The sequence below is a fragment of the Aulonocara stuartgranti genome (genome assembly GCF_965226115.1).
Source record: "Aulonocara stuartgranti genome assembly, chromosome: 3".
Classification (NCBI taxonomy): Eukaryota; Metazoa; Chordata; class Actinopteri; order Cichliformes; family Cichlidae; genus Aulonocara; species Aulonocara stuartgranti.
This window is the reverse complement of record NC_138941.1, coordinates 19,867,295-19,884,200: the sequence shown is the minus strand read 5'-3', so window position 1 is coordinate 19,884,200 and position 16,906 is coordinate 19,867,295. Positions and strand designations below refer to the sequence as shown.

Sequence of the window (16,906 nt, the reverse complement as noted above, 5' to 3'; positions counted from 1 at the left end):
ATATCTTATTTCTGATTTAACAGGAATCTTACAGTTTATCATTTATGGCAAAGAGTTCACAGTTATTAGGATTTAACGTTAATCCAGATGTCTTGGAGAGTTTTTACATTTTTCACTAGTTATTGGAGCTTGATTTGTTTTATCTTGAAGATGGCTGTTAGAAAGTGTGTGTGTGTGTGTGTGTGTGTGTGTGTGAGAGTGTGTGTGTGTGTGTGTGAGTGAGTGAGTGAGTGAGTGAGTGAGTGAGTGAGTGAGAGAGAGAGAGAGAGAGAGAGAGAGAGAGAGAGAGAGAGAGAGAGAGAGAGAGAGAGAGAGAGAGCGCGAGAGGTTGCGTCTTGATTTAAATCGAGTAGTTAATAGTCAGTAAGTGTCCGGCTGCTCCTGTATGCGATTAGAATGATGCCACCTTATCCCATAGTCCAGCCAATGATGCGATTCACATTCGTGTATATACGCAGCTAATCAACATGGTTGACAGGCTATGACAGCGTCCTTATGTGTTTTAGCTAGCAAAGCGGCGTGGCTGATGCGGAGTGATACATCTGCTGTTGTCAGGCCTGCAGGTATCAGGCTGTTGTTCTCCTTTATCTCATAGTGGACAGAAATTATTTTTTGCAGTGGCACAAATAATTTGTGTGGCATCAGATTTGATGCCGAACAGCTGATTGTTCTGTAAATAGTTTGAAATGTTTATTTTAAAAACGTCTTGGCTGCATTTTTAGGTAAACAGCTGCAAAAAACTTTGTTGTTTGCATAACTCACATAACTCATAACTCAAACATTACAAAATCCAAACGCTGAACTGCACCTATGCCACAGAGCTTCATTCCAACACATCAAATTAATGACGTTCCTTTCAATAAACCTTGGACACACACAATTAACAGGAGTAACATCCCCACTAATCTGCCTGTTAAACCTAGCTAACCCAGCCTAGTCTTCCGTACATACTGGCGATGGGTATTTATGCACCTCCATACCGTCAGCTGTGAGGAAGACAAACTGTCTTAAACACAAACTGCGGCGGTACTCCCAAGCCAATGGCTTCAGCCGCCTGATGCACAATAGAAAGCAAATCAGTACAACGCCTAATGCAGGTGAAACTGCTGAAACCTAACAGGGGAATAAGACTCCTGATTGAAACAGCTGTGTGAAGCCACAGGCTTACTCTAAAAGGCAACAGCGAACCATAAAACTCTCACCAATAAAACTATATATAAATAATCTAATAAAACCTACAAACTCTTCTGTTGACAAGTTGTTGTGGCTCCTCCAGCAAATGGCCGCAGCAGGCTAAACATGAGGACGCTGATGACGACAACAACAAACACATGAGATGCACTTCTGCACTATTTGCTCCTTTAATTCCACATGTTACTGTCCACTATACAAATCAGCACATCGAACTATTAAACAAATGCACAGACTGCACAAACACAATGACTGCAACTCACAAAGAATTACACCAATTACTACACCAAACTACAACATCGGCCTATGGCATCAATTAGTGCATAAAACATACATCAAGTTACAGCCAAAAATGCATCAAAATGACTCAAGCTGGGGTCAACAGGTTTCCCCTCATGCTCACCCGACCTTTCTGCTCATCAGGTGAGTGCAACCACATTTATCACCTAACACGCCCACGAGTCACGCCCCACACCCGTGCACCAATACAAGGTGTGTATTTAAACCAACCCTCTTAATCCAAAACAAAAAGGAACAACTCATATGGCTCCTACACTTGTGCTCAAGAACTCAGTCCTATATTTTAGGTTATTCTGAATAAATCGTTCATGCCCTCTCTTGGGAAAGAAGCTGTCGTGGTTCCTGGTCCTAAATCTAGTCGTCCAAAAGTTCTAAACGACTTCAGGCCTGCTGCCCTCACCTCAGTCTTTGAACAAATCATCAGAAATGTGATTATGGAAGACACTGAACTTCAGCTTGATTCAATGCAGATTGCACATGAGCCCAATAGAGGAGTGGAGGACGCGCTTTTGATTCTACTTCACCTGATTGTCAAACATGTAGAGAGTAAAGGACTTCAGTTCATCGATTTCTCTGCTGCTTTCAATAACACAGCCCCAGATTTGAATCAAAAGACTTTTAGAACAGTTTGAAATCCGGACAAACCTGAGCAAGTGCAGTCATATAAATATCTTGGGGCCATTGAGTCTGTTTTATCATGAGAATGATGCAGGACAAAGTCTTATAAAAGCAGCTTTGTCCCTGCTGCCGTCACTAAACTTAATAACTAATAACTGTTTTTCTGATTTGATTCATCGCGTCTACTTTCCAAATATGTGTCTGTCAGGTTTAAATCGATGTGTGTGTTTGTGAAGGGATGACAAATGCTATTATTTTTCTGTAAAGCAAATTTACGTAAAAGTAAAGTAACCTTGATATGTCAGGATGTAGATGTCCCACCCAAAAACGTCATCAGCCCTGAAACATCGGTACTGTTCCAGGCAGCATTGCTGTCCACACGTCCATCAGAGTGTTAGAGGTGGCTGTCACAGATGTTGCAGTCTGCTCTCTGTTTCCATGAAACAACCACACTTGAAATGATCATTAAAGCTACCTGTACTAAAGGAAGCTGAGAACATGGCAGACGTGGGACTGACTGTGATCAGACTGTGACGATTGTTCTTGAGCAGATCTACAGGTCAGCTGTTCCACATCATGTTTCTAGGATGGAGCCGTTTGGAATAATGCCGCCCTCTGCTGGACAGATATCGTGTTGTCCCTGAGTCCTTCTGATCCTCAGCACTTTCTATCAGGAGACAACGCACCCAGGTCCCATCTGACGTTGTTCACTTGATGTTCTGAAGCCCAGTACGGACCTTAACACGGGCTCCATGTGGACACATTAGATTAACTGTTTTTAAGACCAGTTTCTTGAATTACATGACGGTGTGATTTTTATTTTGTGCTTTTAGTGCAGAGAGAGTCTCTGTGGAGGTTGGATGTTCTCCCCGTGTTTGTGTGGGTCCTCTCAGGGGACTCTGGCTTCCTCCCACAGTTCACAGACATTCAGGTAGTGGGGTTAGGTTAACTGGTGAATAAGTGTGAGCGTGAACGGTCGTCTGTCTCCTCACCCTGTGTTAGCTGGGATCCACTCCAGCTCGTACATGCCCGTCAGGCACCGTCCTCATACCTGTTCTGGTAAATCCAGTCCTGGAAGACACAGCTCACCTGGAATCTGTGTTCATGTTATAAAATGTTACATTTCATTAGAAGTTGGTTGTATTCCAGTTTTATGTTGCAGTTTTCACTTTTGAAAGGGAAGGTTAGTCCAGCTCAGTCAGATGCTGAATGCTCTCTTTCAGTACGTTGTTGTATTAAACGATGACTCAGCAGACGACACATTGTAGCCATGTTAAAAATCATGCAACAGACCCTTGGTCACGATGTCGTTGTGGGGATGTCGAAAGGCTGGCTTCCTTCTAATAACCGTAACAAGTGTTTATGGCGCTCCTTGTGATGCTGGGTCAAAGTTCAGCCTCTGAAGACCTCGACGTGTTTGAAGTTATCCACAGGGTGCGAGGTCCACTTCAAAGGTGTTCTATGTTAGATGTTGGTCAGGTTAATCAAAATGGAAACTGTTGAGTTTACACATTAACCAACATGGTCCAGCACTAAACATCGTAAAGCCTTTAGTTTTTGGAGAGAGGATGTTGCCATCAAATTCAAAATGGGCTAATATTTTTCTTTAAATGTTTCATTTTCTCACTTTGTTTAAAATACTGGTTTATAGGATTTGCAAATGATTGAATTCTGTTCTTAATCATATTTAACACAGCGGATCAAACGTGGGGAAGTGGGTGTTATATTCAGATTGTGGGATAAATTTAGGAAATGTAAAACTTTTGATGTCAATGTTGTTTATTTGCAGGGTTTAAAAATAAATGTGTTTATTGTTTGAAACTCATACTTGGCCTTCTACTCTTCATGGCTGCTTAACGAAGCTAACAGGGTGGACAGTCTGAGGAGCTGGGAAAGAAAAGCGTCTGAACTGCTTTAAATTTCTTGAAGACGTTTTATCCAAGAAGTTTCTTCAGTTCTGAGAGAACGGCGCGGCGGTGGGTGTGGATAATGTTGCCGAAAGAAAACGGCGGAAGAGGGGCGGCTGAAGAGTAAACTTTCAGAAGTAAGTACTGAATATTATGTCACTTATTTATGTGCAGATGTTTAATAATGAAGAACATTAAAACATTCCTGTTGGCCACATGTTGGCAGAGTTATGTGACATTAGTGATGTTTGTACTTTCAGCGTTTACTTGGTTTTAAAGCCTTTACTTTAAAATATACGCTGTTCAATAGTCGACCTTAATCCTACAGAGAATGTGATGATTTTGTGGATAATTAAAGTCAGTCATTTATCCACAAACACAACAAGCTGAAAGTCAGTGATGCTGCTCGGTTTGCAGTCCTGAATATCACGGCACAAGCAGGATTCACTGCACTGTTAATGTTAGCTATGTTATATTGCTGCCTCTGTTCGGTGGTGTCGAGCCAAACGGACTTTAACGTGTGTTTGAACGAGCTGACGGTTCACTCGTTAAGCTGAAAGAAAGATGCTTTAATCACAGCAGTCACACATGTGTCCACTGCACCATCTGGGAACTCTTCTTGTTTGCACTCGTAATAACACAAACACTAAATCCTCCTTCTCTGGTGCTGTTGTGTAGCAGTGTGTACACCTGAGACTGTCACCTGTCTGTCTGTCCTGCACAGGGCTGAACTGGGACAAAAAATCGGCCCGGGCATTTTGACTAGAGACCGGCCCACCAAAAATGTGACGTCATTCAGGGGTAAAACCGCAAAGGATTCTGGGAACTTGTGGCAAGAGGTACTAGCGCATGCAGGCTTTCAATTGAACTCAGCTACAGAGCGATAAAAAGAAACACAAAAAATAGCCGGTGTTGTGCCAAAAAGTGATTGTCTGCCAAAAAGTGATTGCTGGTATTTAAATTGCTATAAGTAACTTGTTGGGCTATAATATGTGAAACATATGTCAAATGCATCCCTCATGGATGACATAAAGTCATCTCTCCATCTCCATCTCCTGCTCTTTTATTTCTCTCTCTTGCTCCATCTCTCTCTGCTGCTCTTCTGTCTCCTCTGTCACAGACTTCTCCACTTTTGATGATAAATCAGCCTGGTGCAACATGTAAGGATTGGCACAATTTGTTAAGATTTTGAGGAGTTTGAGAAACTAACCTTAAGCATAAAATAAAATTTACTATCAGTAACTTCATAGCACCCGCCCAGCAGTATATAAACTCCGTCATGCTAGCTAGTACCAGTTATTCTAAGCGACTGTAAAAAGTCAGCACAACGAAAACAAACTACAACTAAACTTGGTTTATATCTGACACAGATAGACAGCAGGTCATAACTTCTTACCTGAAGTTCAGTTCCTCTGCCACTATGACCGGTGGCGGCCTCGGGTCTCTCCTCCTCTTGCCTCCCCTTTCCCTTATCCACCTGCTGGCCTCCACCACTTGCTGATGTTGCTAAATCTGTGGAAGCTATGCCACAGCTACCGCCAAACAATTCAGTTATTTTTACACATTTGGCAGCGTCTGCCTGAAGGGCTTGTTTCTTTTTGGCCCTAATTTTTTCTGCACCTTCTTTCCTTTTTTTGTTCTCCATTTTCTTTAGTTCATCTATAAGATTGCTAAACAAGGGGGAGGGTGCATCCGACCTCCTCGGCTGTAATTGGTCCAGCCCAGAGTCGATCATGACCAATTGGCCAATCCAACACCTTTCATTATTCATACCCTTCCAAAAAAAAAAATAATCGATCGGCCCATAAAAGCAAAAAATCGCCAGCGGCCCACCGGGCAAATGCCCGGTATGCCCGATGGCGAGTCCAGCTATGGTCCTGCACTCTCTCTCTGTTTCTTTCTCTCTGATTGTGGAATAAAAGTATGAACATGTGTTTATAAGTCACACTTGTGTTTGAATCCTGCAGCTTATCACACATTTGATTTCCATGTGTGACGACTGCAAGTGTCCAGAGTGAGGACAGACTGAGGGACCCACTGCTGCACATCATCTGTGAGGCTTTGCAGCCCTGATGATCCACCAGGACAAACTCAGCAGTGTGTGAGGAAGAGGAGGAGGAAGAGCCAGCAGCAGCTGACAGATGGAGAGAATAGACAGACTGTTCCCTGTTTGTGAAGGACTGCTAGGAAAGTTTAACATAACTGTCTGTCCTGAATCAGTCTTATTAGGTAATGTTCAAATAATGTTATCCTCCCAGTGTTTCCAGTGTGGGAGAAAGTACTCAGGGCCTTCAAGTTACACACTATGAAAGGCAGCAACAAGTTTAATGTTCAGAAACCTAAAGTCTGTATCAGCAGCAGAATGGAGCTAAAAATAAATGTTGGTTTCAGTTCTATGAAGCTTTGAGTATTTTGGATCAGTAGCACTGCTGTGTTTGTTGCATCATATTGCTGTAATTGTTTATATGCTTTATATATTCTGAGCTAAGTTGATCTATAGTGTTACATCATTTTCTATAAGGATGTTATGTGTTTGTAGACTTTCTGCCCAGTTTGACCCATTTAGCAGAAGTCAGCCTGTTTAAGGCTCTGATGTCTATTCTGTGTGACTTAAAGCAGTTATGACATGGTCTGATTTTCTCACCCAATAAAGGAATATTTCATTTATCAGTCTACTCTTCATTCTATCAGACACAGTTATCACAGCTCGTACATTTGCTTTTTACACATATATGTAAGCACTGAGCCACATTTAGTAATGCCAACATATTAAAAGAACAATATTTCTCTCTTATATATGATACATCTATATACACACTGTCACAGATACTTGAGTGTCTTTGAGTGAAGATTTAAGGTGATAGGAAATATAAATAACTGCAGCTTGAATCTTTGACACAGAGTTCATGCTTCAGAGTTCAGATGTTCAGAGTTCATGGACCGTTGAGGCTGCGAACTTTAAGGCTGCAGACCCTGAATTGGGATACAGCCATCGACTGTGGAAACCTTGCAAGTGGATCGTAAAGGTTGTTACAGAGTCTTTCATGTCTAAATTTGCCGTTAATAATTATATAATTGTAGGAATCATCTAGTTTGCTTACACTGATTACGTTGGCACTTTGTTAGCGCTACAACAACGGTCAGACCCCCGAGGCATCTAAACTTTAGTAAGAATGTGCACTTTTGACACCTCTGGTTAGCATTTAGTGGTCAGTTTCAAACGTATTTGATTTTTGCTTGTTATGAACAAATTCACTTCACTACTTTTCACGATCTGTAACATCAATGCACATTGTTCCATTTACTGCATATTGCACTTTATTCATGTCTCTCATTCCACCTGCAAAAACATTGTAAAGGTCGTCACAGAGAGTTTTATGTATGTATAAATACTAATATTCTCTATTTATTCTGTTTTATTGCCCAGATGTTAGTTAGCCTTTGTTCAATTGTCTTTTATATGTCAATAGATACGTATGTCACAAATAAAAGTTTCTTGTAAATTATGTTTTTGTAAAGAATTTTCTCCCAAATCTCTTACATGCTAACTGTAACGTGTTATTTCTGCTAAAACCTGAACTTAAATGTGTATATGGTGTTTATCTGTTTTTCTCTCTGTTTTAGATGCAAATATCAAATTGGAGTTCTGCCTCCAGGCCAGAGTTGCAGGAATGCACCACGTGTTGGCTGTTTCACTGCCCTCTGTGCCCCACTTTCAGCCCTGCTGTCAGGGCAAAGATTGAGCAGCATATAAATGGACACATTCAAAGTGCTTTGCCTTTCAAAGGTATGTTGGATTAAATATACCTCATAGTTAAAGTCATAAATATGCACTTCTTTTCAGCACCTCTGCAGGTCTTTGTTGACTTAAAAGTTATTTTTCACATTGTACAGTTCAGTTCATTCATCAGCGAGAGAAAAAAGTGTTTTCATTAAATATTTTTCCTGTTCACCACATTTCCTGACAGCTCTTGTGATCCACACCATTTTGCTTTCATTATTGAGGACGGCTTGGATATTTTTGTTAATATGTACAATCTGATTGTTAGATAAACTGACTGCATTCTTTACAACTACATTTAAATTACATGTTTTTTCTTTTTTTCTCTCTTACAGACAAAATGATGTGCCGGTGCACTTTCACTGCCCTTCTGTAACATGACAGTCATACAGCGTGGGGATATGGCAAGGCAATTATTGTCATGTCAGCATTCAGGACTGCTCCCCACTGAACTCTCCGTGGAGCCTCGTCTCCCTCTCCATGTCTCGTCTCCAGCATCTAAACCATTTCCTGAATCTTGGGTAGAACATTCATGTGCTCCACCCTCTGTGCTAAATGAAACTGTTGCTTGTGGAAAGTCCATGAAAATGAAACGTCCTCACTGTGGTCTTAGTCTTCTTACAAAAAAACTTCAAGGCTCACATGATGAGGAGGCATTCAAACAGGTCAATAGATGTTTGCCTGGCCTGTCATCCACAGTGTTTTTGTGTAGAGGGACTTCTTCCTCTTTGTTTTTCAGTTTGCAGAGGACATGGAGCTCTTTTTAAAAGCATGTGCTGACGAGCAGAGACTACAGGTCAAAGCGATGTTTGACATTTAATGGACAGATGAAGGCACTGGCTGTTTGTTTGTGTTTTTTATCTGTTGTTTGTTTTTCAGTGTACAGAATTCCAGTTAAACTTATTATAAAATGCTGTTCACTTGTTTCCATACTTATAGTAAAAAATGTAAGTGTAAATGTAACAGCATTGTTTATACTTGTAACTTCAGAGTAAAAAGCTTATTGTTGATATTAACATTAATGTATTATCCTGTAATCAATAATATTTTTATGCATTTTACGCATTAACCCTCTGATCTCTATCCTGGCCATTTGGGGCCACTTCACTTCTCCTTGTTTGACTGCTACACTGCAGTGGACCAAAAGAATGACGCAGGTTTGATCTTAAGGCTCTAATAGTTGTGTGTGTTGTGCATGACATTGCAACGCAAACATGTATTTGCAAGATAGACTGGAATAAATTATGATGCATCAAATATTACACAGGCTGCAGTGAATTGTTGTTGATACAGGTTATTGAGCTTTGAGTTTCCCAGTCAAACGTAGCTTTGACACACATGCTAACACTCTTACTCTTGTACATTTCATAACAAGACACCATAGCCAAAATATTAGCTCTCAAAAAAAATTCAAAGCTGCAGCTGCAGCACACACAGCAACAAACACTGTTAGTAAATGTGTCCTGGAGTTTCTGCAGGTGCAGAAAGTGCTGCTGCTGTAAGTCAGCCTAACAGCTTCCAGATCACTGATATTTCTGGAAAGATGGCAAGAAGGGCATCACAGCTCATTTCTACAATCTCCCAGATCTTGGAATACAAGCCCCTGTCCCATGAAAACCACTTCACAGTAGTAGGAGTCCACTAAAACCTACAAATGAAGAGTGATCCTGGAAGAAATAGGGCGCACACTAGTGACCTCAACAATTGCAAGACAGCCTTGTCCCCGATGCTTATATGAAAAAAATATGAAGATTTATGAAACCATTAGGACTTTATTACTGTTTTATCTGAAAAGCTACTGGTAATATTTAACCTAACTGGGATTTAAAGTGTAAAAAACAGAATGTAGATAAAATTTTGGTTTTGATGAAAAGGAGTGGAGCTTGTGAGCCACAATGTAAGCAGTGTTGCTTTGCTGACATGCACTCGATGCTGGCAGTACAAGCATTGTAGTGGTTCTTATATTTTTGTAAACTAACTGTATAATATATTGAGCCATTCAACAGTACACAAATGTTTGTAGGCTCCTTTTTGTATGCAACCTGCATGTCTTTCTGAATTAATTGTTTGTTTATATCATGTTTTTCAGGAAAAAGAAGAAGTTAAAGTCAAGTGGAAGCCCTGCTCAACATGGTATGTAGTAACAACTTTGTTGGACGGGAACAGACATTCATGTTGTTGATAAATAGTTATCACCTCAATTTGAATTCATGTATTTGGACTAAAGTAAATTGGGAGCTGTTAGCTGTCAAGCTGCTCCTCTGTGAGGAGCTTGATAGCTGTCCACCTCCAAAGTCCATTATGAGTTTTGGAGGTGGACATGGTCAAGACTTTTAAGAGTTGGCATAAGACTTCACTTCTTTATAGAGCTTATAGTTGGGGCTGGTTCAGGTCAGCCCTTAGTTATGCTGTCATAGCACCAGACTGCTGGGGGTTAGTGTCTACTCGTGTCATTGTATATATCCAGGAATATGTGCCTGAGGATAGTTGTCATGAAATCAATATTAAATCAAAGGATTCCTTAATGACCACAGCTGGCATGAGTTCTCCAAAGCTGCCTGCTGTCTCAGGATCTGTCTCCAAAAAGAACCAGGGAGCGCTAACATGTTATGTTCTAGACTGATGAAGAAAATGCACATTAAACATAATATAAACTCACTATGTTAAGTAATGTGAAGAGGATGCCTTTAGCTCCTATTGGGTTGGTTCCTTGATCAGTGCAATACAGAATCATTCATCTGGTTTGATGTAATGTCCTTCAAACACGTCAAAATGAGGCTCTGTAGTCTGTGTGGCCTCCACATGCCTGTATGACCTCACTACAACACCTGGGCATGCTCCTGATGAAGTGGCAGATGGTCTCCTGATGGATCTCCTCCCAGACTCCAGCACTAAAGCATCTGCCAACTCCTGGACAGTCTGTGGTGCAGTTGGTGGATGGAGCGAGACGTGATGTCCCAGATGTCCTCAAATGGATTCAGATCTGGGGAATGGGCGGGCCAGTCCACAGCATCAATGCCTTCGTCTTGCAGGAACTGCTGACACACTCCAGCCACATGAGGTCTAGCGCTGTCTTGCATTAGGAGGAACCCGGGGCCACCCGCACCAGCATTTAGTCTCACAAGGGGTCTGAGGATCTAATTTCAGCACCTAATGGCAGTCAGGCTACCTCTGCCGAGCACACGGGGGGCTGTGCGGTCCCCCAAAGAAATGCCACCCACACCATTAGTCACCCACTGCCCAACCATCATGCTGGTGGATGTTTCAGGCAGCAGAAGGTTCTCCAATATGTCTCCAGACTCTGTCACAAGTACTTAGTGTGAACTTGCTTTCATCTGTGAAGAGCACAGGGCGCCAGTGGCAAAGTTGCCAAGCTTGGTGTTCTCTGGCAAATGCCAAACATCCTGCACGGTGTTGGGCTGTAAGCACAACCCCCACCTGTGGACGTCGAGCCCTCATACCACCCTCATGGAGTCAGTATCTGACTGTTTGAGCAGACGTGCATATTTGTGGCCTGCTGGAGGTCATTTTGCACAGCTCTGGCCTTTCTTTCCTACCCCACAGTACCTTTCCTTATCTTTTGTTTCCTACTCTTTTACTTAGTCTTTGATCACGGTTGTCTTTCTAGATAATTAATTTCATTTGTTCTGGGGCGAGTCACTGGCTCGGGTGCATTCTGGGACTGTCAGTTCACCAGTGTGCTGGCATGCTTCTTAACAAACACACCACTACAGCAAACATCTCAGTTGTACTTGTTGATTTCTTCAACAAAACACTGAACAAAACATGTCCTTGTGAGTGTGCTGCCTGGTGCTTTTACATTTTGTGGTAATTTGAGCAGCCCAGAAAGCATCCCATGAATTCAATTATGTTATTGTATCTGAACATGTACACGAGTCATTAAATTAGATGGGAAAGAATGATTCAGGGTAAACAACTGCACCAAGGGAATTACATTTTTCTTCTCAACATGTAAAATGTCTGTTGATAAGCAATTTCTGAAACAGACATTATAAAAATCACATTAAACAGATGTGATTAACTTTTTATTCTAGCAAACATAACATCAATGATGACACAATCAGTCTTCATCAGAAGTGCTCAAATCACTCTCATCGTCTGAAACGTCCTCCTCCTCCTCCGAGTCCATTTCCAGGAGTGGTTGGTGGCTGAGGATTCTCTTGTACACGTCCTTTACTTTGAGCGTTTCAGCTTTCAGTTCACTTTGTTTTTAAACCAGGCTATGGAGTCCTTTCTGTGCATCCTCCGACATGCCAACAAGGGAGGCTGTAAAAACAACAAAACTATTAAATATAAGTAAAACAAACAAACAAACAAACCTCACCTCATAAACACAAGGAGTTAGGATCATGTAATTAAACTTTTTTTAAGGGAGAAGGCAGTGTTAGCTAGCAACCCAAATATAGGTAAAAGATCCAGTAAGACTTTAGCATCTGCTATTATTTTCAATCAATTCATCACCAAATGTATAAATAAATAAAAGATGTGCTTACAGTCTGAGGAGATTGTCCCCAACACCACAGATCGCATTTGCAACACTGTCCAGTGATGCTGCATCTCCCTGCAAAGGATCATCTCCTCCTCTCTCAGGCGCCTCACAGCCATCACCTTCTCAAAGACCTTTCTCTTTGTCCGGAGGTCAGCAGCAGCTGCAGTTTAACAACATCAGATGGGAAAACATAGCAGCATATTATGATTCAAGAACAAAACATTCAACTGCTGCTCAGATACTGGGAGTTTGTTTAAAAAGGATATTTAGAAATCAAGAGCTTACGTTCACTTGTGCTCTGCCAGGGCCAAACGTCGCTCTGCATGAGGGCATCACTGGATACGATTTGCTTTGTTGCTTGTTTCCTTGTTGTAGTCGTCAACAGCAGCCGCCAAGCGTTTCTTCTCATCTAAGATGACCTTGTGAATTCTGTGTCGCCTCTTGTTGCTATCTGTAAATAATCATAAAAAGGAACACCTTCACATAATGCATATATTTACATTTTAATCTACACTCATCAATTCGTTTGCTAGAACAAATCACATCCAGCTTAAACAAACCTGGATCTGATTTTATTCTGTTTACAAAGTAGCTGTACAAGCTGTACAAACTGAGCATCAAACGGTCCGTTTCAAAGAAACTGTGACACCATTTTGTCTGTAAAGACTTTGTGTTCGCACTCTGATGATGACGACAAGCTGCTCTACTCGTGCCTGCAACGCTCCAAGGCTGCCATCAGTTTGATCCGTTTCTAAGTGAGAGGAATATTAATCAGAACACAGGATGAGTAACAGTCACCAAACTACAGTGGACTCTGTAATCACTGACTTGATGATATTCATTATAAGACATCTGGAGCCTTCATGTGCTGCATTATCATGAGATAACAAGTATGTTGGTGTTCAGCTTTATAAAACCAACTAGTACGACATCACTTCAACCCAGGTCCAATCCAATTTGATCAAACGCAACAACTCTGCCATCAATTCTGCTTTTACAAGCTTATTTTTCATTGTTTGTTGACACTGTCAGAAAGATCTTAACTCTAAGTTCTTTAATGAGGCCATGGTGGGTCCTGTTGTTATACACGAGTGCATTATATTGAGACTCACCTTCAGCCCATTGCTGCAGTGTGTCGTCATCCACACCCAGCTCATTTCTGCTCGCATTCAGGCTCTCCACTTGTTCTCTAAAGATCCTTATGATCTAAGAATACATTAATAAATGTCATTCATATGGACATTTTTAGAGTACTGGTGTTTTTGCCCCATTACCACACACATTAAAATGGGTGTTGAAAAAATGACCTTTAGATATCTCTGGCTCAAAGTGCGGCCCAGTTGTTCCACTTTCCTTTTGTTCCAGCCCAAAGCCAGGAGGCTCAGCATGTCTGTTCGCCCTGCATTTCAGTTAGTATACAAATAAGAATGAATGAGCAGGAGACTGAGTGGAATCTCACACACAGACACACACCTGCTTTAGACATGTACTTCGTTGTGATGGCCGCCCTAGACAGGAAACTGTTTACTTGCTCCACCTCTTCTCCAACTGTAGAACCGGCCCCATCCTGAAACGCACCTCCCCATTTGATCTATAGAAAGGAGGTCACAATACATGACTGCTGAATTCATTCAACCTTATAACAAAATGTCTTAAACGTATCCAAGACTACAAGCTGCAGTATACCTCGCACATCCAAGTGTGAGCTACTCAAAATGAAGTACACATTAAGATAAAGTCAAGTAAATAGTATTACGACAACACCAAGAGAAAAACAAAATAAATATCCACCCATCCAAATATGTATCCACACACACACACGTATGAGTATATGGTTATGGCGTTAACGTCATTTTAACAAGATTAACGCTGACAGCACTGATATATATGTGTATCTTACATCATTTGTGTGTCTCTGGATGTATTTCACAAACTCAGCAACTTCCTCATCTTTCTCAATGAAGACACCTTCAAAGTTCCCCTGCTCTGAAGTGCTGAACGAACACGGTGACAGTTGTTTGAAAAGAAACATCAAAATACAATTTTTGTACAAATCCATATTTGATTTATGTCCACAATGCATAACGTACCTTGCATTTGATTGAAAGCGATAAAGCTTGCAGTTTCCATCAACTGAGACGGCGAGCATGTCTGGAGTGCAGGCAGGGCAGCTAAAGCATGGCTCCTTGCACATCCTGTCCACCTCACACTTTACAGCACTCCACTCCAAGAAACTTTTACTGAAGGCATCAGCTGATATTCGGCCAGTCTTTTAAGTAGAGGACAAACAACAGAATATTCACGGACAGTCATCATAAACATTGATTTGCACAATTTCCTTAAACTTGACAAATTTAGAAACTCACCCTTCCAAAATGGGCTGTTCGTTCATCCAGCACTTTGACAAAGGCCTTAAGTGACATCCCTGCTGCAGCTTCTTAATGTCATAGAAAGACTGAAAGACATCCATTGAAAACAGGGTGCAGAAATTTAAGGTGCCAGGCCAATATCCACCACCCTGGAAGTCCTTAACTGAGGGGGACCACATTAGGTCACAGCTGGTGCAGCTCACCACTGGCAGTGCAAGGTTATAACGGCCTTTAGGAAGGATAAGGAGAAATCCAGTCATGGCTCAACAAAGACATTCATTTTTTCCCATGTTGTTTTCAAAGCGGTCTGGTAAATCCAAATGACCTTTGACAGGTGCCCACATATACTGCGGGCCGAGGGTAATTCAAAACAATGTAGCAATGTACAATTTGCAATAAAACCTGCAAACACATCTATTGTGTATGTAGTGTGTGACAAAAGAGCAACTTACCATTTATGGTTACAAGAGCCACAATTGCACTGGGTGAAACCTCAACGTTACCTGCTGGGCAGTCACACACAGTCTGGTCTTTGCACAGGCAACAGCCGAACTAACATTAAAAACACAATATATATAAAAAGAATTGGAAATTAAATGATACACAATAAATATACAATAACAGCACACACTCATAGTACATAGCAATAAATGCATAAGACTTAAAAACCGTACATATTGGATTGTGAAACTCTGATGAAGGCTGCAAAAACCCTCCTGTTACTGCCTCTCTGCTGTGCAGGACAAAGCATGTGTGAACTGCAATATCACAGTCAGCACAAAGGAATGGAAGAGGCAGGCAGTCCAGACACCTCACAACTACTTGTTTGCCACACTGACACACACGGTGTGACTGTGGATCCAGAGTAGCTAACATATTGTCTATAAGACAAGGCCTGGCCTCTTTCCACTTTAGCAAGGACACCATGTTTCTGATCGCCCAGTGAGTAGCAGCTGACTCAGACAACGTCTCACAAGTCATGGCTGCGTCCTCTTCTCCATCCTCCAACAACTTAAGGAGCTCCTGACGAAGCACCTCAGTTCCACACACTAACAGAAAAAAAATAAAGAAACTCTTCCACAAAGTGAAAAACACTCTAGGCAGTATGTTTCTTAGGACTGCACAAAAGCCCTGCCTAACTCAACTATAACAACAAATATAAAAGTAAAGGAATCACAATATATACAAGAAGGTAAAGTACCTTTTGTTGGGTTGACACTGGCAACATAACTAGGTTCTTCACGTGGACACTGATGCTGATCTGCAGACACTGGGGGGAAAAAGAGATTGAAGAATATTTACTTACTGAAATTCTTTGGTGAAAACAAGTTGTGAGATAAAATCAATGGTTGTGAGAACACTGACCACGTGGCAACTAGTACTTCGACTGGATGATGGTCTTTGAGGAATAAAATCTCCCTGTCTGTCAAGGGCGGCATCACTTACATTTTGATTAGATACCTTGAGTTTGTAAATGATCAGATTACATAATTGGAATACAATGTATCCAATTCAGGGTTGCAGGAGGATGAAGCCTATCCCAGCTGATACAGGACAAAGACAGGCTGCCAGTTTATTGCAGGGCTAACACGATATGTGTAACAGAAAATCCACTTAAATGTTTGATATTTCTTATAATAATCATAATTATGACTATTATTTAAAGGTTTCTTTAAATAATACATTTTGATTTTTTATAACCTCTAAAATATAAACCTGAGCTGTTTCAGATTCTGACCTCTGACCTCACTGCAGCTCCCTCTTGGAAGTACGTCTGCTTCTTGTCTACCCCCAGTGATGACCGCCTGCCCTTGATATCACGTACTGTACCTGAGGAACAAAAAAGGACAAACACTTGCCTTCATTTAAGAAGTACATTCATACAGAGGTAATCTATGGAAACACACTAGTTCACCCTTTGGGAGAAATCAGTTCCTGTGAAACATTTCTGTAAATGAACATCATGTGGAGAATGAATGAAATGAGTTCTTCAGGTGACTCAGCAGTCCCACACTGACAAATGAAATCTAGTTAAACTATTAAGCATATTTGCTCTTCTGAAATCTGTGTTAAACAACAACAAACATAAATTAGTAACAAAAATACAGCTGAGTAGAGGCTTTACAAACCACCAGCAGCCATAATGCTAAATTTTAATCTTCAAATGTTTCTGAGCCGTCTTCAACCTGCTTTTAACACATTAAAGTCCCACAGTCAATGCAGCCTGACT

General features: G+C 41.2%; 2 protein-coding genes and 2 long non-coding RNA genes across 7 annotated transcripts in view; 3 read left to right on the top strand and 1 right to left on the bottom strand.

Moving 5' to 3' along the window:
- Positions 1–16,906, top strand: part of LOC309700493 (uncharacterized protein) — a 2,098,293-nt gene that overhangs the window by 503,302 nt on the left and 1,578,085 nt on the right. The gene's annotated exons all lie outside the window — the stretch shown is intronic.
- On the top strand, positions 3,978–6,683 carry LOC309701543. The gene is made up of 3 exons (XR_014275051.1): positions 3,978–4,153; positions 4,741–4,855; positions 5,984–6,683. It is a non-coding gene; the product is annotated as an uncharacterized lncRNA (long non-coding RNA).
- LOC309701584 lies at positions 6,918–8,343 on the top strand. The gene is made up of 3 exons (XR_014275143.1): positions 6,918–7,042; positions 7,641–7,803; positions 8,133–8,343. It is a non-coding gene; the product is annotated as an uncharacterized lncRNA (long non-coding RNA).
- On the bottom strand, positions 11,832–15,158 carry LOC309701080 (uncharacterized protein). 4 transcript variants are annotated; one of them, XR_014274855.1, is made up of 9 exons: positions 14,674–15,106; positions 14,398–14,576; positions 14,208–14,301; positions 13,781–13,898; positions 13,615–13,706; positions 13,420–13,513; positions 12,593–12,758; positions 12,312–12,467; positions 11,832–12,084 (listed from the first exon to the last, which is right to left on the bottom strand). XR_014274855.1 is itself a non-coding variant. In XM_082525074.1 (8 exons), exons 1-8 carry the CDS (start codon positions 14,728–14,730, stop codon positions 12,717–12,719), a joined length of 747 nt encoding a protein of 248 aa, XP_082381200.1. In that variant the 5' UTR covers positions 14,731–15,107; the 3' UTR covers positions 12,618–12,716. The 4 variants fall into 4 exon arrangements, 2 of the variants coding, with proteins under 2 accessions (XP_082381200.1, XP_082381199.1); XM_082525074.1 differs by lacking the exons at positions 11,832–12,084; positions 12,312–12,467 and adding an exon at positions 12,988–13,058 and having other exon boundaries at positions 12,618–12,758; positions 14,674–15,107; XM_082525073.1 differs by lacking the exons at positions 11,832–12,084; positions 12,312–12,467 and adding an exon at positions 15,129–15,158 and having other exon boundaries at positions 12,665–13,058; positions 14,674–14,905.

Coding starts and splice junctions, on each gene's coding strand:
- LOC309701080 (XM_082525073.1), bottom strand. CDS start 14,730: ATGTCACTTAAGGCCTTTGTCAAAGTGCTGGATGAACGAACAGCCCAT. Junction 13,707..13,780: donor GAAGTACATGTCTAAAGCAG/GTGTGTGTCTGT, acceptor ACTGAAATGCAG/GGCGAACAGACATGCTGAGC. Junction 13,514..13,614: donor TGAGCCAGAGATATCTAAAG/GTCATTTTTTCA, acceptor ATGTATTCTTAG/ATCATAAGGATCTTTAGAGA.